At 42.8% G+C, this 22,061-nt stretch overlaps 1 protein-coding gene across 1 annotated transcript in view; it reads right to left on the bottom strand.

Moving 5' to 3' along the window:
* The window catches only part of Prkar2a (protein kinase cAMP-dependent type II regulatory subunit alpha), a 91,361-nt gene extending 74,748 nt beyond the window's left edge, over positions 1-16,613 (bottom strand). The window contains exon 1 of the mRNA XM_008853227.2: positions 16,114-16,613. Within this exon, the coding sequence (XP_008851449.1) occupies positions 16,114-16,366 (253 nt within the window). The 5' untranslated portion in view covers positions 16,367-16,613. The remainder of the gene's footprint in view (positions 1-16,113) is intronic.
* Between the last annotated feature and the right edge of the window lie 5,448 nt (positions 16,614-22,061).

Below are 22,061 nucleotides of genomic sequence, written 5' to 3'. Positions count from 1 at the left end.
TGGTGACGCACGCCTTTAATCCCAGCACTCGGGAGGCAGAGGCAGGGGGATCTCTGTGAGTTCGAGGCCAGCCTGGTCTCCATAGTGAATCCAAGCCAGCTGGGGCTCCAGGGGGACCCTGTCTCAAAAAGGCCAAAACAAAAAACAAAAAACAAACAAAAAAAAACATGACTTTTTCATTCATTCAACATTTATTGAGCACCTACTGTCTGCTATGCACTTGATTAAAGCACAAAACAAATCCATTTGTCCCTATGGAGTTTACAATGTTATGGCAATAAATGAACACATCCTATAATATAATGAGGGAAAGATTCAGTAGAGTCTGAAGTGTAGTAGCAAAGAAAATGATTCACCACATCCTTTATTTGCCATTATAGACAACTGTGAGCAGACTCTAGTTTAAACTATAGTCTATTTAAACGTTAAATTTTTTAGTTCTGGCCAGGCACGGTGGCGCACACCTTTAATTTCAGTGCTCAGGAGACAGAGGCAGGAGAACTCTGTGAGTTCAAGGCCAGCCTTGGTCTACATATCCAGATCCAGGCCAACTGGGGCTATAGGGAGATCCTATTTCAAAAAGACCAAAAAAAAAAAAAAAAAAGTTTAGCTCTGCTGGGCATGGTAGTGCATGCCTTTAATCCCAGAACTCAGGAGGCAGAGGCAGGTGGATCTCTGTGAGTTCAAGGCCAGCCTGGTCTACATAGTGAGTTCCAGGCCAGCTAGGGCTACAGGAAGACCCTGTCTCAAGAAAAAAAAAATTTTTAGTTCTGCACCTGGCATGGCACATGCCTCTAATCCCAGCACTCAGGAGGCAAAGTCAGAAGAATTGATGAGTTATAGGCCAATTTAGCTTCAAAGCAAGACCTTGTATCCAAAAACCAAAATGAACAAACAAGGAAAAATTTCCCTTATGTCAAAATGAATGCTGTTGATAAGAAACAAACAAGACAGTGTATCCCACCAGTTCAAAGACTCCTCTTGGGTCAAGGATATATCTCTGGGCAGAGTACATGCCTCATATACATCAATCTCTAGCACAAAGGAAAACAAAAAAACAAAAAAAAGAACCTCCCCCTGCAGGCCTAGTTGAAAGCACTATCTTTTTCTGGTAACCCAATCTGCAGCTGCTGCCTGATCTACTATTTAGGGATACTGTTTATAGTACTTCTATTTGTAATGCGCTTTTAAAATAGAGCTCCTCTTTTCTGTTCTCAAAAAAATTTTTCAAAAGCTCAATAAAAAATTGTAAAAAAATTTTTTTAATTTAATTCTGAAATATGCTAGAATATTTTAAACTCAGAACGTGTAAACACAGCTGTCTTCTATAAAGAGCAAAGACTTGTCTAATCTTAGTACAGTGGTAAAATAGACAAAATACTCTCCATATCAAAGAAGTAAAGATAGGAACAAAGACTAGAAAAGCAGAGCTCAGTGGTATGGGTATGTAATCCCAGCTACTCTGGAAACTGAGACAGAAGGATCAAAAGTGTGTTGGACTAAAGTGAATTCAAGGTCAGTCTGGACAACTTAGCAAGATACTGCCTTAAAATAAAAGTAAGGTTCAGTCGGATCCTGGCAGCAGCTGCAGCAGCTCAGTTCTGTGGCTCTTCTTGTCATCCTTTTCCTTCAGAAACATGGCCTCTGGTGTGGCTGTCTCTGAAGGTGTCATCTAAGTGTTCAATGACTTGAAGGTATGCAAGTCCTCAATGCCAGAAGAAGTGAAGAAATCCAAGAAGGCAGTGCTGTTCTGCCTAAGTGAGGGCAAGATCATCATCTCCTGGGAAGAAGGCCAGGAGATCCTAGTAGGTGATGTGGGGCAGACTGTGGACAACCCCTACACCATCTTTGTCAAGATGCTGCCAGACAAGGACTGCTACTATGCTCTTTACAATGCCACTTATGAGACCAAGGAGAGCAAGAAGGGAGACCAACCTAACTATAAAAACAACAAAAACAGGTTTGTATTCTAGCTTCATAAATTAAACCTAAATCTTTACAGCTAAAATATTAGGGATACTGGTTAGAGGGTAAGAAACATTTATTTTTCAAATTAAGTTTCTCTTTGTGTACTAAGAATCAAACCTAGGATTCTGTGCATGCTAGGCAAATATTCTACCACTGAGCTATATCAGTAGCCCTCAAAAGTATGTATCTCTAAAAGATTTAAAGTCTGGGAGGATGGTTCAGCTTGTAAAGACACTTGCCACCAAGTCTGACGTCTTGAGTTTGTTCCCAGGACCCACATGGTGGAAGGCAAGAACTGACTCCTACAAGTTGTCCTCTGACCTCCACATTTGAGCAATGTCATGCACCCCACCACCACACAAACAAAATAATTTTAAAATTCAAATAAAACTTTTTTGTTGTTCTTTTTGAGACAAGGTCTCCTTATAGCCCCAGCTGGCCTGAAACTCGCTATGTAGAACAGGCTGACCTCAAACTCACAGAGATCTGCCTGCCTCTGTATCCTGAGTGCTGAGACTACAGGCAACAGGCCAAGAATAAAAAAAAAAATTTTTTTAGAGCTCTTATCTCATCCTTTATAAGCTGTTCAAATATTTTTGTTACAGTTTTTTTTCATTTAATTGTGTGTGTGTGTGTGTATGTGTGTGCATGAGATGCCACACATGAGTGAAGGTGAGAGGACAATTTGTGGGATTCAGCTCTCCTTCCACCATGTGGATTCCAAGAATCAAACTCAGGACATCAGTCTTTGCAGCAGGTGCCTTTACCTGCTGAACTAACTTGTCGGTCTTAGTTAAAAAAAATTTTTTAGACAGGGTCTTCATAGACCAGGCTTTTCTTGAACTCAGTTCACCTGTTTCTGCCTCTAAGTGTTGGGATTAAAGGCATGTGCTACTATATCTGGCTCTCTAGTTTTAATTTTTTAAGTCTCAGTATGTGTGAGAGTACTATGTCAACTATTTTGAATCACATAAAATCCTCACAACTTTATTACTTTCCCATTTGAAGATGAGGGGACTGAGACTCAGAGACTTGCCCTTCAGGACACATAGCTAGGCAGTACTCAAGCCAGGATTTGACTCATCTAAATTTGACAATTGAGGTAAAAGTAATGATGTGATTGAATAAAATGTCCATTGCTTACTGCTGCCCCCATGGGATGAGAAAACGGGAACACTTATTCTTGGGTGTTTCAGTGCTGAGCAGAGTAAGCATCTGCTGAAGGAGACCAGTTGGTTGCAGCAACGAATCTACCATCTCCTGCAGCATCACTCCATCCCCCTTTGTCCTTCTAGCTAGATTCCTGCAGTCATCCTTTAGGAATGGCCTCTTTCAATCTTTAAAGCCTTGTGAGATGGCACTCCCAACTTGCTCCCCCCTTCCAACTTGGCCACAGGACAGTGTGCATGATCCAAGCTGGGAAGATTACAGTGTTCTCACTGCCTCAGCATGGTTAACTTGTTCCAGAATGGGAACTTGACCCAAGTCAGTCACAGTTCTGGAATGTATCAAATCAGGGACAGAATCACTTACTCTCTAGCTTGATCAAAAACTACGAAAGGCCATGGGTAGAAAATGGAAAATCTTCCACAAGGGAGTGAAAGATCATACATATTATCATTGAAAGAAGATTCGGTTATAGCATCACCAAGGGAGGGAAGACCAGCAATGGGTCTACTGTCCTAACAAGACATGAGAGAAAAGCCAGGCGTGGTGGCTTCAAAAGTCATATGAGAAGTTAATGGCAGCATAATTTAGGATATTAAAAATAGTAATATAAGCTGAGTATGGTGGCACATGCCTTTAATCCCAGCACTCAGGAGGCAGAGGCAGGTGGATCTCTGTGAGTTCCAGGACAGCCTGGTCTACATAGTGAGTTCCAGGACAGCTGGGGCTACAGGAAGGCCCTGTCTCAAAAAAGACAAAAAAAACCCAAAACAAACAAACAAACAAACAAACAAAAAAGACATAAGAGAACAACAGTTAACAAAAGAGAACATATCAGTAACCATCTAAGGTTCACTTTTTGTCCTAAAGGGGAAAACCTATGTCATTAAACCCCTTGTGTTTAAAAACAACAACTCGTGTAAACACGACCACTGTGAATACCTTATTCATACACTAAGTATTTACCAAGTAACTAGAAAGCAAGAGGACAAAAGTAGGCTTGAACATGGACTCTAAGCCGTTCTGCTTGGGTTCAAATTGCAGAACCACCTCACTTACTAGTAGACTTAAACAAGTTATCCAACCTTTGAGACTTAATTTCCTCATCTATAAAAACATATAATAGCACCTACCTTATAGGGTTGTTACTTGGTAGAAAAGGAAACGTTTGAACTGGCAGATTAAAAGGGGTGGGGGCAGTTCACAAGCAAACAAAAGGAGAAAAGCAGTATTCCAGGCAAAGGGGAAGACACACAGGAGAAGAAACATGTGCTACACTCATGACCTTTGCCTTGTTCAGACCCATATTCCCACTGTTGGCTAAATGTGAGGTGGAATTCTAGTCCCATGTGTTGGCCCGCAATTCAACAAGTCAGAACAGAACCAATCAACTTCATAACTCCTGCTCCTGCAGGGTTCTCATATCTGGAGTGGTGCTACCAAAGTCTCCTACTAGACAGTTATAATTATTCCCCATAATTTCCTAAATACGTGGACTGGGTATTAAGTGGGTCAAGATAGAATGGTTAATCCAATTAAATGTATGCCTCTCAGTAAGAGACAGAACAGTTTTCAGGACCCTAAGTACAGGACTTGACTGTGTCTGAACTGAAAAAAGGAATGGTAAGAACAGGAATGGTTAAGTCAGAAGTGACAGAGAGTATATAATATATCCAGGGGTAACAACTCCAACTCTTGGAACACAAACTATCCAGGCTTCAAAGAATCATTTTCTGCTATAAGAGAAAGACCAACTTTGCATCAGACTTTTCTAGGGCTAGAGAAATCTAGAGAAATACCTCTTGCTATCCATTCCCACTCCCCTCTAGCTATTGGTATTTTGCTGATTTTAACTCTGTTTTTGTTTGATTTCTGAGATAGGGTCACAATGTAATCCAACTAGATATGTGACCCAGGTGGACCTTAACTCAAGAACCTCCTATCTCAGTTTCCCAAATGCTGGGACTGCAGGTGTATGCCATCATGCCCAACTTACTTTTGCATTTTCTTTTTTTTAAAAAAAGGGTTTTACCGGGTGTGGTGGTACATGCTTGTATATGAGGACCAAGCATTTTTTAAAAAGCCCCCTAAACTGAAAATCACTGCTATCAGGGAGGAAAGAAATAAGTGAAAGTTATTAAGGTAGAAAGAAGCCAGTTTTCTATGAATAATGCTCTGTAGATTTGATTTAAAACCAATTAATATAATAAAATTAAATTAGAAAAAAAACACAATCCTTAGCTTTTGTGATGGAGTACATCTACAGTTCCAGTACTTGGGAGGCAGAGGCAGGACTAGCATTTAAGGCTGAACTGGTCTTTATAGCCAATTCTAGACCAGCTAGAGCTACAGTTTCAAAACTGTCTTTTAGAAAAAGGCCTGGGAGATAGCTCAATTGGTAAAGTGCTTGTCAGTTTGATCTCCAGTACCTACATAAAAAGTCAAGCATACGGGGCTGGCTCAGTGGTTAAGAGCACTGGCTACTTTTGCTAAGAACCCAGGTTCCAGCCAGGCATGATGGTGCATGCCTATAGTCCCAGCACTTGGGAAGCAGAGACAGGCGGATCTCTGTGAGTTCAAGGCCAGCCTGGTCTACATAGTGACTTCCAGGACAGCTGGGGCTTCCCTGCTTAAAAAAAAAAAAAAAAAAAAAAAAAAAAAAGAACCCAGGTTCCCAGCACCCACAGACAGGTGCACTTACATACATGCAGTCAAAACACTCATGCACATAAAATACACACACACACACACACATTCGTGCGCCCAAGAGTGTGTGCCACGTATGGCAGTGCATACTTGTGATCCCAATGTTGGGGAAGTAGAGTCAAATTCACTGGTCAGCTAGCTAGCCTAAAAATGGAACCTCAAGTTCCAGTGAGAAACTATCTCAAATAACAAAGTAGACAGCTTGTGAGGAACAACACTGGAGGTTAACTTCTGGCCTCCAAATGGATGCACACAAACACATGCATGTAAAAAATAAATAAACCCCCAAAAAGCAAGCTCCAAAACAAACTAACATAAGCTAACACTGAATTGAGACTCACAAAAAGAACTCTAAACTGGATAGCTGAGTGATATATATTCTAAGAATAACCTAAGAAAATTTTTGCAAAAAAGAAAATTCCTAACTGTTTATAGAATCACACTGTTAGAATTATGATTCTGATCTGGGCATAAATGGCCCTGGTGGCCTACACCAGCAGAGGCAGGTGGATCTCTGTGTATTCAAGGCCAGTCTATAAATAAAATAAAAAATAAAATAAAAAATAAAATAAAATAAAATAAAATAAAATAAAATAAAAAGCGAAACAAGAGTCTGGGTCCAAGGAAAGCAGTGGAAACATCTGAGTCCTGGGTGTATCAACTGTTAGGCAGGTCCTGCCCACAGGTGGGTTGGCCCATGTGAGGTAGCACCCACTGCACATATAGCAAGGAGGGCTTAGCTTGGTGTAGAAGCCTTCACAAACTTTGCCACACTTCAGGGGAGTGGGGAGGGGTGGGGGACTGCTCAATGTTTTCCTGAAGTCACACCACCACAGAGAACATGAGAGACTGAGTTCACCATTCATTCCAATTTCCCCATCAGAACCAAGTCCTTTCCCTGAGGAAATGGCAACCATACTCTTCTACAACCCCCATGTGAATCTGCTTCTACTTGGCTGCAAAGATGAGTAAAGGGAAGCTGGATCATCACCCAGGCAACAGGGACCACAGCACTTGTTTGGACCATGACTCTACACATGGACCAGAAGTGCATGGGATGTTACACAAATGTTTTCTTGTACCAAAGGATGACCCTTATACCTATCTTCAATCACTTTTCTTGTGTCTTAAATAAAATGGCTTAAATAAACTTTAAAAAACAGAACACTGTATTTTCTTTAATTTTAAACAGAAGTTTATGTAAACAAAACATGTAGCTTGAAGAGAAAATTAGAATATACTTTTTAGAGTAATTTACTCCTAAAGACAAATTGCCCAAAATGTAACAGCTATGTACAAAAAGGTCATAAAATCAAGTTGGTCATGGTGGTGCAAGCCTTTAATCCCAGCACTCAGGAGGCAGAGGCAAGTGCATCTCTGTGAGTTCAAGGCCAGCCTGGTCTATATAGTGAGTTTCAGGCCAGCTGGGGTTAAAGAAGACCCTGTCTCAAAAAGACCAAAAAAAAAAAAAGGTATAAAACTGTCCTTAGTTTTACAATGATAAATGAAACACATTAAAATTCTCTAACAAAAAAAATTGCAAGGACTTTTGATGTTGTTGAGCAAAGTAATTTACTAGAATATAAAAATAAGCATTGAGTGAACATGCCACTAGGGGAAAGTGGACATATCTTCACAGAACTAGTACTTTTCCCCATACTATCTCCATTTGATGTCAACCAAATCACAACACTGGCCATTTAGTTTAAAGAAAAAGAAAAAAGCTCCGGGCCAGTAAGATGTCTCAGTGGGAAAAGGCACTTACCAAGCAACTCATGGAAAGAACCCACTCCACAAAATTACCCTCTGACCTCCACATGTGTGCTGTGCCCCTCCCCTCAACAAAAAATATTTTTAAAATTTATTATTTTTATTTTATGTGTATGTGTATATTGCCTGCATGTAGATAAGGACACCCATGTCGTGCAGTGCCCTGGAAAGACAGAAGAGGCTGTTGGATCCCCTGGAACTGGAGTTGTGGACAGTTGTTAGCTGCCATGTGGGTGCTGGGATTCGAGCCCGGGTCTTCTGCAAGAACAACCAGTGTTCTTAACCGCTGAGCCATCCCTCCAGCCCCAACAAAAAATATTTTCAAGTGCAATATGCTGTATCCACACACCAGTTTTTTTATGTACAAGAAATGGGAACTAGGTGTGGGAGCACACGCTTGTAATCCCAGCACTAGGGAGACTAAAGCAGGTAGATCATAAATTAAAAGCCAGCCAGGACTACATAATGAGATCCTATGTGCCTGCTCTAGCACTGAAAAGAAGAAAAAGAAAAGAAATCTGAGGGGTGGGGAAAATGATTCATGAGCTAGAGTCCACCCACTTGCAGCAGACTGGAAAAATTGAGAATCTTTCCACAATTCCATGTTTAGAGTATTGGTAGTTTGAACTGGTGATGGTAGATACTTCTCAAGAGAAATTAAATTAACAGCTGGGCATGGTGATGCATGCCTTTAATCCCAGCACTCAGGAGGCAGAGTTAGGCACTCTGTGAGTTCAAAGTCAGCCTGGTCTACATAACAAGTTTCCGACCACCTAGGGCTACAAGGAGATCCTGTATCAATAAATAAATAACAAAAAGATAAAGAGCGCTGGCAGATCTGGCAGAGAAACACTGGTTTGGTTCCCCGTATCCACAAGGCCACTAACAGCTGTCCTTAACTCCAGTTCCAAGGGATGTGACATCCTCTTGTGGCTCACGTGGGCACTGCACACACAGATGTACTTACATACATGTAGGTAAAACACTAATACACATAAAATAAAAACAAATTTTTTTTCAGACAGGGTCTGCCTGTAGCCCCAGCTGTCCTGGAACTCACTATGTAGACCAGGCTGGCCTTGAACTCACAGAGATCCACCTGCCTCTGCCTCCCAAGTGCTGGGACTACAGGCATGCACAACCACGCCCAGCAAAAACAAATTTAAACTGAACACACACACACACACTAGTATGCCTCAACATAATTCTAACTAGTGTTAGCATCAAAGTGAACTCAAAGGGTATTAAGATGGTTAATCTTCATTGTCATCTTAATTGGATTGGAATCACCTAGGAGACATCTCTGGGCATGTCTATGAGAGCTTATAAAAAGAGGTTTAACTAAGAGGGAAGACTTATCCTGAATTGGGTAGAGGAGGCATGCGAGTAAAAAAAGGGAAAATAGAATGTTCCAGTTTGCTTTCTGTTGCTGTGATAAAGACCATGACCAAAAGCAACTTAGGGAAGAGAGGGTTTATTTCATCTTACAGGTTATAGTCCATCATCGAGTAAATCCACACATCGAAGAATGCTGCTTACTGGCTTGCCCAGGTCCACCTGCCTAAGGATGGCACCCCCCACAGTGGGATAGGCCCTCCTACATCAATTAGCAACTAAGAGAATGCCTCACAGTCATGGCCACAGGCCAATCTGATCCAGTAATTCTTCAACTGAGGTTCCCTCTTTCCAGGTGATGCTAGGTTTGTGTCAAGTTGACAATTGAAACTATAAGAAGGCAGATGAGCATCAGCATTCATTTCTTCCTGCTTCCTGACTATAAACACTATGTGACTAGCTGCCTCATGTCCCTGCCCCCAATGACTTCCCCACCATGAGGGAAACTGTTCCCTCAAACTGTAAACTAAATAAACCCTTCCTCCTTTAAGTAGCTTTGTTAGGTGTTTGGTCACAGCAATAAGTAAAGTAGCTAGTACAGGTATGGCCCACAATAAGACTGCCCTTACTTCAGATGACAACTACACTTCACCAGACCACCTTTACTTTGGTCCAACTACATATAAACTCAGGGGTTCCCAGGACGCCCTCAGGCTTGATAGTCACAAGGACTCAAAGAAGCGGGTGTGTGTGTGTGTGTGTGTGTGTGTGTGTGTGTGTGTGTGTGTAGAGCACCATGTTAGTAAGTACAATTTTTTAAAATAGAGTATACAAATCAAAACCAGCTGAATGAATGAAGAAATACATATAAGCAAGGACTGGAAAGGTCCCAAACACAAGCTTCTGCACCCTTACCCCACAGATCAGGGCATATAACCCTCCTAGCACATAAATGTGTTCACCAATAAGAACTAGCAAATTTTATGTTCAAAGTTTGTACTGGGTTGTCAAAATATAAGCATGACTTAAATACAGGCCATATGACTGAACTCAAACTCCTCTGCTTTAGCTCAAAGTTAGACTACCTAATCAAGGCATGATAGCACTTACTTGTAATCCCAGCACTTGGGCTAAGGCTGAAACAAGAGGATCATAAATTCGAAGGCAGCCTGAGCTACATATTTAGTTCCAAGATAGCCTGGGTTATATATAGATATTTTGTCTCCAGGAAGGGCGAAGGGGGGGGTAGTGTTGATTAGTCTGCCTTAAAACATCAACTCTCCCTCTGCTAATCATATGGTTGTTCTCTCTAGTGACAAGCCTTTGACCTGAGTTATCTCTTTAACATAAACTCAGATATGATCCAAAGGGCTCAAGAACAATGATCACATTCCTAATCACACAGAAAATTCTTTGTTTCAAAGCTTCAAGAATTCTCATCAACTTAAGAAAAGCATTAAGAAGAGGTAGGGATGTAGCTCAGTTGGTAGAGTGCTTGCCTACCCAGGGTTTGCTCCCTAGCACCACATAAACCAGGTGTTGGCATACACCTGTATTCCACTCTTTTAGGAGGTGGAGGCAGGAGGATCAGAAATTCAAGGTCCTTCTCAGCTACCTAGTGAGTTTGAGGTCATCCTGGGCTACTTGAGATCCTGTAGGGCTGGAGAAATAGCTAAGTAGGTAAAAATACTGTGCAAGCATGAAGACAGGCAGTCAAACTCAAGAATCCATATAAAAATATTCAGACATGGTAAAAAGGCAGAGACAGGTAGACCCCTAGGGCTCACTGACCTTACAGCCTAGCCTATTTGGTGAGCTCCAGCCCAATGAGAGGACTTGTCTCAAAATACAAGGTTGGGGGTTGGAGAGATGGCTCAGCAGTTAAGAGCACTAGCTGTTCTTACGGAGGACTGGGGCTCAGTTCCCAGCACCCAGACCATGGCTAACAACCATCTATAACTCCAAGAGGATCTGATGTCCTCTTCTAACCTCCAAAAGGAACTACATGAAACAGGATGCACTTACAAATACACGCAGGCAATATACTTATAAATCTAAAATAAAATGAAAATTTTTTTTAAAAAAAAAACAAGGTGAGAGGCTGGAGAGATGACTCAGTGGTTAAGTAGAAAAGCTGCCCTTGCAGAGGACCCAGGTTAAATTCCCAGCACCCACATGGTAGCTAACAACCATCCATAACTCCAGTTCCAGGGGATCCAGTGATCCAGTGCCCTCTTCTGACCTCCTTGAGCACTGCAAAATACAGGTGCACTTACATACATACAGGTAATGCATTCATACACATAAAATAAAAATAATAAATTTAGAAAAAGGTAAATAGCTCCTGAGGAATGACACACGAGGTTGACCTCTCCTCAACATGTTCACACAGGCACATACAAACATGCACCCCTACACACATACCCCCATCACATGCACACACATACACACACACACACACACACACACACACATACAATCAAACAAAAACCTTAAGTAAAATAAAGTAGGGGATTCAGTTAAGGAGACTGAGGCAAGAAGATTCACTTAAGTTCAGCAGCTTTTCCAGCCTGCCTGGGCAACATGTGAGTCTCTCTTACAAAGATGTCCAAGGCCAGTAATCATTTTACTAAATTCCATCCTTCCCCCTCTTTCTCCAGGTTTTTGGGACAGGATCTTGCTATGTAGATCAGGCTGGTCTCAAAATTGCAACAATTCTCCTGTCTTTGTCTGCCTCTAAATATTGGGATTACAGATGTGCACAACCACACCTGGCCTATAAACCATTTTTAAAATTTGGTGTGCATTAAAGCTAACCATATTCAGAATTATCTGAAGATCACTAAGAAAAACCCTGGAACATTGCCAAGCAGATAAGGTTTCTGTTTTGTGAGCTGAGAGACCAATCCACTAGATGAGCACTGGACACTGTCTGGAAATAGCAAGACAAATCATCTCCTTACTAATGATCATGGAGTCAACAACACAATGCCTCAATAATCTTCCCTAGAAAAAAAACCCTACAAGACCATGACAAAAAGGGGAAAATGTGTGAAGCTAACTCATAATTTTATTATTTTTATTTTTTAGACAGAGTCTCCCAATTTGATTACAGATTTTTGTATCTTTAAAGTAAAAACAGTGATAACAATCTCCAGGAATAAATATGTTTTTAAAAGCTTTTTTCAAGAATGACTCTTTTTCTTTGTTGTTTTTTGGAGGGGTTTTGTTTGTTTTTTGAGACAGGATCTCCATATAGCTCCAGCTGGCCTAAAATTCACTATGTAGTTGATAAAGCATTATATAAATTCAATTTTAGCATCCATACACAAAAAAAGCCAGGCATGATATCAATCTTCCCACACACAATCAGATACACACATACACTGAAATAAGTAAATAAAAATCCTTCATCTTGCAAAAAAGATAAGATTTTGACCTTTTTAGAGACCAGGTCTCTCTGTAACCTCAGCTGACCTGGAACTCACTACGTAAACCAGGGAGTCTCAATCTCTGAGATCCACCTGCCTCTGCTTCCCAAGTGCTGGGATTAAAGGCATGCACACCAAACCCAGCTCCTGGTTTAGTGACTTTATTTTTTGTTGTTGTTCTTTTTGTTTTTTTTTTTTGAAAGAGGGTCTTACTCTTAGCCCAGGATGGCCTCAAACTCTTGATCTTCCTGCCTCAGCCTCCCAAGTGCTGGGATTACAGGTGTGAGTCACCACACCAGATTATTTTAACCATTTTAAAGTCTGTAACTCCAGCATTAAGCCCATTCACAATATGTACAATCACCACCACCATCTAATGCCAAAATTTTTAATTATTCCAACCAGAAATTCTGCACTAGTTAATTATAATGTTCTGAAGTCTGGAGGGGAAGCTCAGTGGTGGAACAAAAGGAAAAGAGAAAAAAAAGTAATGCCCTATTACTTTGGATCCTCAGCCTCTGGCAAAGTCTATTCTACTTTGTTTAAGGGTTTGTTTTGTTTTGTATTTTTGAGACAGAGTCTCACTGTAGCCACAGCTGGCCTGGCCTGGCCTGGCATACCCTATGTACACCAGGGTAGCCTCAAACTCACTTTCAAGAACAGCAAGCACTCTCAATCCCTGAGCCATCTCTCTAGCTCTATTTTATTTTTTGTCACTATGAATTTCTCTATTTTAGATACCACATATAAGTGAAATCTTACAATATTTGTCCTTCTATAGCTGGCTGATTTCATTTAGCATGTTTGCTGATTGGTTGAGTGGTTTTAGTTTTTTGAGACAGGCATGAGCCAAACACCCACCTTCATTTAACATGTTTTCAATTTTGTAACATCATCCACATTGGCAGCCTGCATCATAATTCCATTCCCTATTGAGACAGTAATATTTAACTGTATGTATATACTATATTTTGTTTATTCATGGACACCAGTTATCTGACTTTTCAAATACTGTGACTAATGCTAAAATGAAGTTATTTGTTTGACCACCTACTCTCAATTCTTTCAGCTATGTATCTAGGATTAGAACTGCCCCACTATGTAGTAGTTCTACTACATCTGTTAACTTTTTGAGGCCCCACTAAAATGCTTTTCATGAGGTGGCTGGAGAGATGGCTCAGCGGTTAAGAACACTAGTTGTTCTTGCAGAAGACCCGGGTTTGAATCCCAGCACCCACATGGCAGCTAACAACTGTCTGTAACTCCAGTTCCAGGGGATCCGACAGTCTCTTCTGTCCTCCACGGGCACTGCATGACATGGGTGCACTTAACCTACATGCAGGCAAGACACGCATACACATAAAATAAAAATAGTATTTAAAAAAAATGCTTTTCATGAAAGCTAGATATTTCACATTTCCATTAGTAGGGCTCATCCTTTTTCTAGTATTTTGTTTTGGTGTTTTTTTTATTACTAACCATTCTAATAAGTATTAAGTAGTATTTTATTGTGTCCAATGCCCTCTAAACAGAAATAAACAGAAATCCACCTTATAATGATTTCTATGATGATATGTGACACAGTCTCTTAACATATTCAATCATTAAATCAACTCAATTTTGAAAGATCAAAGGTGACAGGCAAGGAATGTTGCTCAACGGTAGAGTGATTGCCTAGCATGCATAAATCTTTGGATTGGATCCCCAGTACTTCACAGAATGAAGACATAATACAAAACTTATAAACATCTAGAACTAGTTTCTCAAATACTAATTAATGTTTGTATAAGCAGAAATTTTCCAAAAAAGGTTATAGGTTTGTGATTTATAGATGACAATCCAAGAAACTTAGAAATCAGGGCTGGAGCGATGGTGCAGGGGTTAGGGGCACTTGGTGCTCTTTCAGTGTCTGAGTGTATTGCCTGCACGTAGGTAAGTGCATCTGCATCATGCAATGCCTGAGGAGGTCAGAAGAGGGCGCTAGATTCCCCTGGAACTGATGTTACAGTCGGTTGTTTGGGGCCCTGTGGGTGCTGGGAATCAAACTTGGGTCCTCTGCAAAAGCAGCCAGTGCTCTTAATCACTAAGCCATCTCTCCAGCCCCTTAAAAAACTTTAAAAAAAAAAAAAAAAAAAACACATTGATCCCTGGGAGATTGTTATCACTGTCTTCATTTCAAAGACAAGAAAATCTGAAATCAAATAGGTTTGACAACTTGACCATGATACAAAGCAAACTTGTACAAAATTTGGAAAATAATTTCTAATTTCTTCAAAAGTCATGTTACATGCACTAAATCAAGGGAAACACAGAAGAGCAATGAACTCTAAAGTTTATAGCCTCCTACAGCAAAGACCATTAATTACTTGTCAACTGTAACTTGAACTTGAGCCCAGACCACTCAAAATTAGTTTGTATTTTCTAATATGATCTAATAACAGTAAGCTTAAATTTTGTCTCTCAAAATGTTTTATTTTGTTCAGTTTGACTGAAGCAGGCTAAGGAGTTGAGAGCTGGCTCAGCAGTTAAGAGCATTTGCTGCTTTTCCAGAGAACCCAGATTTGGTTCCCAGCTCACAAGCACCTGTAACTCCAACTCTAGGGTGGCAGGGAATCTGATGCCCTCTTCTGGCCTCTGAGGGCACCTGTGTGCGCACACACACAAATAAACCTTTAAAAAACAAAGAGCAGGCTAACTCTATCAAGTTTATAAAGCAGGGGTTGGGGATTTAGCTTGGTGGTAGAGCGCTTGCCTAGCAAGTGCAAGGCCTGGGGTGTGGTCCTCAGCTCCGACAAAAAAAAAAAAAAGTTTATAGCGCATATATGGAAGCAACCAAGAAAATGCAATTGCTTCTTGACATCCTTACTTAAACTGGATGTACAGAAATTACTATCTTCTTTCCTGCAATGAACACACTAAATAAGGTACTTATTGTTACTCTCACCAACTTTTTGTTTCCCTCCCCAATTTGATTCAAGTATTTTTTCCGTATATTTTTTTTTTTTTTTTTCTATTTTAAGAGACGGTATTTTAAGAAACGTATAATCCACTGAGCAGGGATGAAGTGACCTAACTAAAAATTCCTTTAAATATTTACGGAGAGAAAAATATACATCTGTGACAAATGTTAACAACTGTTGAATGAGAGTGACAGCATTCAATAAGGGGTTCTTCTCATCCTTGCTCTCACATCTGTGCTTAAAGGGTTTTCACTGACGTGAGAGCAGGAAAGTCACAAGTTTAAGACTGAGCGCCAGACTAACCAGGGCTATTGTCTTGTCTCAAAAGTTTTTCAACAAGGATTTCTTCTAAAAATGAATTCTTTCCAAACAATGCTATTAACATTGCTTAATCAACACGTGTTGCTGGATGCGGATGCTCTAGCTTTTGGAAGGAAGAAAAAAAAAAAAAAGCGAGCTAAGGGTCTGAAGTAGAGGCATCTTCTGGCGGGATCGTCTTAAGCTCCGCGCCACCACGAGGACCAAAAGAGGCGCAGCTCCATTGAAGGCTGAAGCTGACAAATCGCCGTGAGCTTTCCGGCTCGGGTCCATTGGGAAGAGGCACACGCCTGGCTCTAGACGACGGATCTGAAAACCCCAACCACCTCCGCTGCAGAGCTGCGAGCTCTCTGCCCCGGAGCCAGGTTTGGCGCCACCCGGGGACCCCCCCCACCAGCCCCCCACACACACATAAGCTCGGTCCTCACAACGAACCCCAGCCTCGCCTCGCAGCCTACCTTCCAAATCCCCATCGTCCGAGTCGGACTCGCTGTCCCCGTCCTCGAGGACGGCGGATGAGGTGGACTCCGGCACGTGAAAACTCGTAGGAGTGGCGATTAGCGTGGCCGAGTCCTGGACGCGGGCCTCGCGCAGGCGTGTGAAGTAATCCACCGCGAACTCGACGAGGTCGGGCGGCTGCTGCCGCAGCACCTCCACCGTGTAACCCTGCAGCAGCTCCGTGAGCCCCGGCGGGATCTGGATGTGGCTCATGCCGGCGGCGACCGCGACGACCAATGGCTCCGGGCCGCCGGCGGCCACTGTCTCCCGCCGGCCTCCCGCTCGGCGCCCGCGAGGTCTCACGCGCAGCCCGGCTCGACTTTCCTCACGTCGCACCTTGCTTCAGCCGGGTCTGCGTGTTCCCGGCCGCGCAACCCTTCCGCTACCGCGCCAGCCCGGCGCCGCCGCTGCTGTCACAGGGTGGCCGCCACCGCGGCGAGGACGGACCAGCAGCCGAGCTGGAGGGCGCGGCAGGCGCCCGGGTTGTGACGCACGCGGCCGAGGGCGTGCGCGTCCCCGCCGAGGCCCGGCCCACAGTGCGCGTGCGCCGCTCAGCAGCCCGCTACTAGCAGTTAGGTAGTCAAGGTGCGCGAGTCAAGGCGTGTTCCTTCGCGAGGAAGCCGGGAAATAAAACTGGCCTTCCTGCGAGGCAGCTGGTTAGCGCGTCCCGCCTGGTCATGAAAACTTCCCGCTTATGTTGCCGAGAGCGTCTTAACTGAGGGACAAGCGACACGGAAACACAGGACCACGACCCTCTGATTTTCACTGTGGTGGAGGACAAGAGGGCCCACTCTAGGGCATGACAGTCACATTAACCCCAAGAGCTGAACAAGGCTCGCTCAGAGGAGGATCTGGAGGAAAGGTCTCTGAACAGGCGCAACAAGAACAAAGTTCTGGTCAAGTCAGGACCACCCTGGTTGGCAGGTAGAATGGTGATTTGACTTCCAGGCCCTCAGGGATCTGGCATGAGGTCTGTGAGGGATGAAAAAGGAAGGCTTTGTAGAAGTCAGAGTTCAGTGAGGGAGTAATTTGAGAGCCACGGGGCAGAGAAGTAACCTTGAAGAGCTCACTCAGGCAAATGTGTACAATGAGGAATGGGAATAAAGCCTGGAGCAGGAATGACCTTTGTGCTTGTTCCTCTTTTTGAGCACTTCCACTCGGGGTTTTCGTCCGGATTTGCATACCCCTTTCATTCCCTAGGCCCTAGGCCCTGGTGCAGCACTAATTTGATGAAGTTGAGCAGACTACAGGCACTTGCTACCTTTTGTCTCGGGGGGCGGTGCGGATAGGTGATTTGGAAAGGCCAGGCTCCTTGTCACTAAACTGAAATGGAAATAAAGGAAGTTAAAGCCCTTCCTAGGTAGGATATCCGTGCTACACAACCCAGGTGCTGGCCAAAGATCCAAAGGATAAAACAGAATCCTCCCTCTCCCTGTCAGAACCAGCCAGTTAGTGATCAGCTGAGTTAGTGATACACTTGAGAACCTGAAGGGCATTTGGGATGGTTAAGCACCACCTAGTAATTACCCAGTATTAATTAAAATCTTCACTAGAACATCCCATACAGACTTGGCTGCTAGGAACTTAGCTCTGATACTGACAGCAGAAGCATCCTATTCCCTCTGGTACAGAGGCCAGCTTATGCTCTATAGGCAATCCTGTGATTACAAATGTGTCTCCCTGAACATGGTCCTTAGCACCACAGAGAAGACTTGAACCATAACTTGGTGGGTGAACAGTGTCCAATTTGTTAGCCAGGCCTTTATTGCACAGTTGTGATTGATTGAATGATAAATTTCAACAACAAAAAAGAAGCAGAAACTGCTCTCCTGATGGCACAGTCTCATAACAAGATCCTTTTCTTCAAAGCCATGCTTCTAAACTCAGAACATGAAGACCTCATTAAAGACATGCAATCGGGAGCCAGGTACAGTGATTACATGCTTATAATCCCAGAATTTAGGAGGTGGAGGTAATAAAATCATGATTTAAATGCCATCCTCTGCTACTTACCAAGCTCAAGGATAGCCCAGGTTACATGAGACCCTATCTCAAAAAAACCAAAAAGAGGGAGCTGGAGAGATGACTCAGTGATTAAAAGCACTGGCTACTCTTGCACAGGACCCAGGTTTGATTCCCAGCACCCACATGGCAGCTAACAACTGTGCATAACTCCAGCTCCAGGGGCTCCAACACCCTCTTCTGACTTTGAAGGGCATTGCATGACATGGGTGCAATTACATACATGCAGGCAATACACTCATACACTTAAAAATAGTAAAAACAGAAGACAAGGAAAAAAAAAAGACAAGCAGTCAAGAGAGAAGATCTTTTCTACTCTTGAACAACTAACTCTTACAAGTTTTCCAGGATCAAATCTTGATAATGATACCCAGAAAACCTGGGCATGACTCCCATCACACCATAATACCTGGGTAGCTGCCCTTCTTCAATTCTACAGCCAACCTTTTGGAAAAATAAATTAGTAAATTCAGAACTCCAATTCTTAGTTTTCCTACATTATTACATGTTTTAAATGGGAGGCATCTGAAGAGTTAGGACTCTGACCTCAATTACAAAATAGAGGAGAGAAAGGTTGTTGACAGAGCTGGGTGTGGACAGTTTCCTCTAATCCAGTGGAACCCTACTGGCCTCTGCCAGAAACAGTCTACCTCACTTGTTTTCAGATGCTCCATAGCACAACCATCCATGTGTGCAGCAAAGAGCACTCAAAAGACATTTTAACCTGGTGTGGTAGCACATAACTTGTAGTCCCAGCTACTCAAGAGGCTGGAGCAGGAGAATCACTTTCGTACTGGAGTTTGAGGCCAGCCTAGGCAGCACAGTGAGATCTTTTTTTTTTTTTTTTTTTTTTTTTTTTCCCATCTTGAGACAGGGTCTCCTGTAGCCCTTTTTTTTTTTTTTTTTAAGTAGGAGCCCTACAGCTGTTCCTTACCTGTCTCCATATTACAAACTCACAGATTATCCACCTAGCCTCTCGATCCAACCTAACTACCTCCCTCAGTACTTGGTTCCTAAGGCAGGATTCTATCTCCAGCTAATCTTTAATAAGTAGAGTCTCAAAGTTTGTCATAAATGTCCATTTAAGCTGACTGAACGATGGCCCTCTAACAAAAGAGCCCTGTATTTCCAGCTTTATCCTGCCTGAATCCATCCTGCATGCTTTCAAGCCTGTCCAGTAATGCCACTGGAGGTTACCATGGCAACCAAACCTACCATAGCCAGAGCTAGAAAACAGCTGCTAAGAGCAAATGACAATAGTGGGTGGGAAAGGCCAAGAACAGAGACCTTCCAAAGCAAGAGAAATCCAATGAAGGAAGCCCCCACAACCCTGAGGAAGATAGTCTTCCTCATAACACAGCAAGTAGTGAACATCTTGCGCAGACTGCCACATCACCAGCCACAGGTATAGACACAAATACAATAAGGCTAATTCTCAGCGGTGTTTAAAATTACAGAGGCAGAGTTTGCACAGGTGAGACACATTGTTTATCCCAACAGCAGTGGATCTTGCTGAATATGAACATAACTATGGTGCCAACTGTTGTTTCCAGTAAAATAGTGAGCTTCATGTACTCTTGATAGGTTTATTACTTAAAATAATAGCCTCCCAAAAGGAGGAGGGAGAAGCTCATACTCCTTTGAAGTCTTGCTCTTGGCCCAGCTTCCCAGGTTACATACCTTAATCCCTTTATCCACTGGGGAAATTCAGCACCACCAGGAACACAACCCACTCGCACCTGACCAAGAGGAATTTCTTTTTGAGAGAGTCACTTTTATCCCAGGTTGATAAATGTAGCCTGAGGATGACCTTGAACTCGTGCTCCTCCTGCCTCTATCTCCCTAGTGCTAGGATTACAGATATGTTACCATCATCAGTTTATTCAGTGCTGAAGATTGAACCCAAGGTCTCATGTATGCTAGACAAACACTCTTAAAACTAAGCCACATTCCCAGCCTTTAAGGCCTTTTTTTGTTTTGTTTTGTTTTGTTTTGGTCTTTTTGAGACAGGGTGTCCTTGTAGCCCCAGCTGTCCTGGAACTCAATATGTAAGACCAGGCTGGCCTCGAACTCACAAAGATCCACCTGCCTCTGCCTCCCAAGTGCTGGGACTAAAGGCATGTGCCACTACGCCTGGGATTTTTTTTTTTTTTTTTTAAGACAGAGTCTCACTAAGTAGCCCTGACCTGCCAGGAACTTGCTATGTAGACAACTCACAGAGATCTGCCTTCCTCTGCCTCCAGAATGCTGGGATAAAAGGTGTGCACCACCTCACCCATCCCTTTAAGTCTTCTTTGAGAGACTCCAGTGCCCTACCTGTTGCTGGAACCTGCTAGCTACCTGAGCACCTCTATATGGTAGGTAGTCACTGTCACTGACTCAGTCCTCCCAGTCTACTTACTACCTGCCCCCACCAGTATATTTTACCTTAGATGTGTTCATGAGCCTCTAAGTAGCAGGAGGGATTGGGGAAGTGGCCTGCAACTCACCCAGGCCATCCTTCGGTCTTTATAATGCCTCCTCCATGAGGCCTCTGCCTTTGACCTGGGAGGTCTGATCCATTTTAACAAACATCCATGCTCCAGGGAGCAGTTAATTCCCAGGCCACCTGTTTCCATACCTGTGCGCCAACCCCTTCTTCCTTAGGACGCTATGTCCCAAGGAAGTATCAGTGTCTGCAATAAATCCATGGTCTGCTTTTGAGATACCTTAGGGCAAGGAAAAAAACCTTGGAAGCTCAGGGAACCACCTGGAGGATCACAAGCCTTCCGGCTTACCATAGAGAAAGCAGAAAAGGGTGCCTGCAGGGAGCACCAGACCCTGAGGACTTCCCAGTGACTGTCAGGACTGTATGTGCCACTCCTGGCCAAAGACAGGCCCCCTGCAGCCTGGGTCAAGTAGCCCTAGGACAACTTCTGATAACATCAGAAAACTTTCTTGAGGCTACTCAGACACACATCCCTACTCTGTTATCAGCTTACTAATGGTCTTTATCCTGTCTGAGCTTTCTCTGTCTGAAAGGTTAAAAAAAAAAAATCTCTCCCCATAAAACATTGAGTTTAATGAGGATAAAGAATTGGGAGGGTGGGGGAAGGCCATAGCTCACTGATAAACATGCAGTTTGATCTCTAGCATTGATTTTTTTTCAGGCACTAGGAATGGAATCTAAGGCCTCCCACATGCTACTGAACTACAAGCATTACTACTGAACTACATCCCCAGACCCTTTGAGTTTTTATTTTGAGACAATCTCATGAAGTTGCCCAGGGTGGCCTTGAACTTCTTGTATTCATTCTGCCTCAGCCTCCTGAGTAGCTGAAATTTTTTAAGACATTTTTATTTTATGTGTAAAAGTGTTTGGCCTTCAAGTATGTATATGCACCATGTGTGTGCCTTGTGCCAGAGAACATCAAAAGAGGGCATTAGATACCCTGAAACTGGAGTTACAGGTGGTTGTTAGCCACCATGTGGGTGCTGGGAACTGAACCCAGGTCCTCTACAAAAGCAGGAACTGCTCTTAACCACTAAGACACTCTCTAGTCCCTGAATAGCTGAAATTATAAGTTTCTACTACTACTAGCTAATCCTTAACACTGAAAAAAAGGAAGAAAAGAGGAAGGAAGGAAGGAAAGGAAGGAAGGAAGGAAGGAAGGAAGGAAGGAAGGAAGGAAGGAAGGAAATGAAATGAAAGAATAGCCTATGAGGAGGTTAAAAAAAGATGTTAGAGAGACCCAAATATGAGTAATTGCAATTTTAGCCACCTGATATTTGACAAAGGGGCCAAGAACATTAACCGGAGGAAAGACAGCAAGTTCAGCAAATGGTGCTGGCAAAACTGGATCTCCACCTGTAGAAGAATGAACTTAATCTCCTATCTTTCACCTTG

The sequence above is a fragment of the Nannospalax galili genome, unplaced genomic scaffold (genome assembly GCF_000622305.1).
Source record: "Nannospalax galili isolate Female #2095 unplaced genomic scaffold, S.galili_v1.0 scaffold786, whole genome shotgun sequence".
In the NCBI taxonomy this organism is placed as follows: domain Eukaryota; kingdom Metazoa; phylum Chordata; class Mammalia; order Rodentia; family Spalacidae; genus Nannospalax; species Nannospalax galili.
The sequence above is the reverse complement of the archived record's forward strand: the minus strand, read 5'-3'. Positions and strand labels throughout refer to the sequence as shown.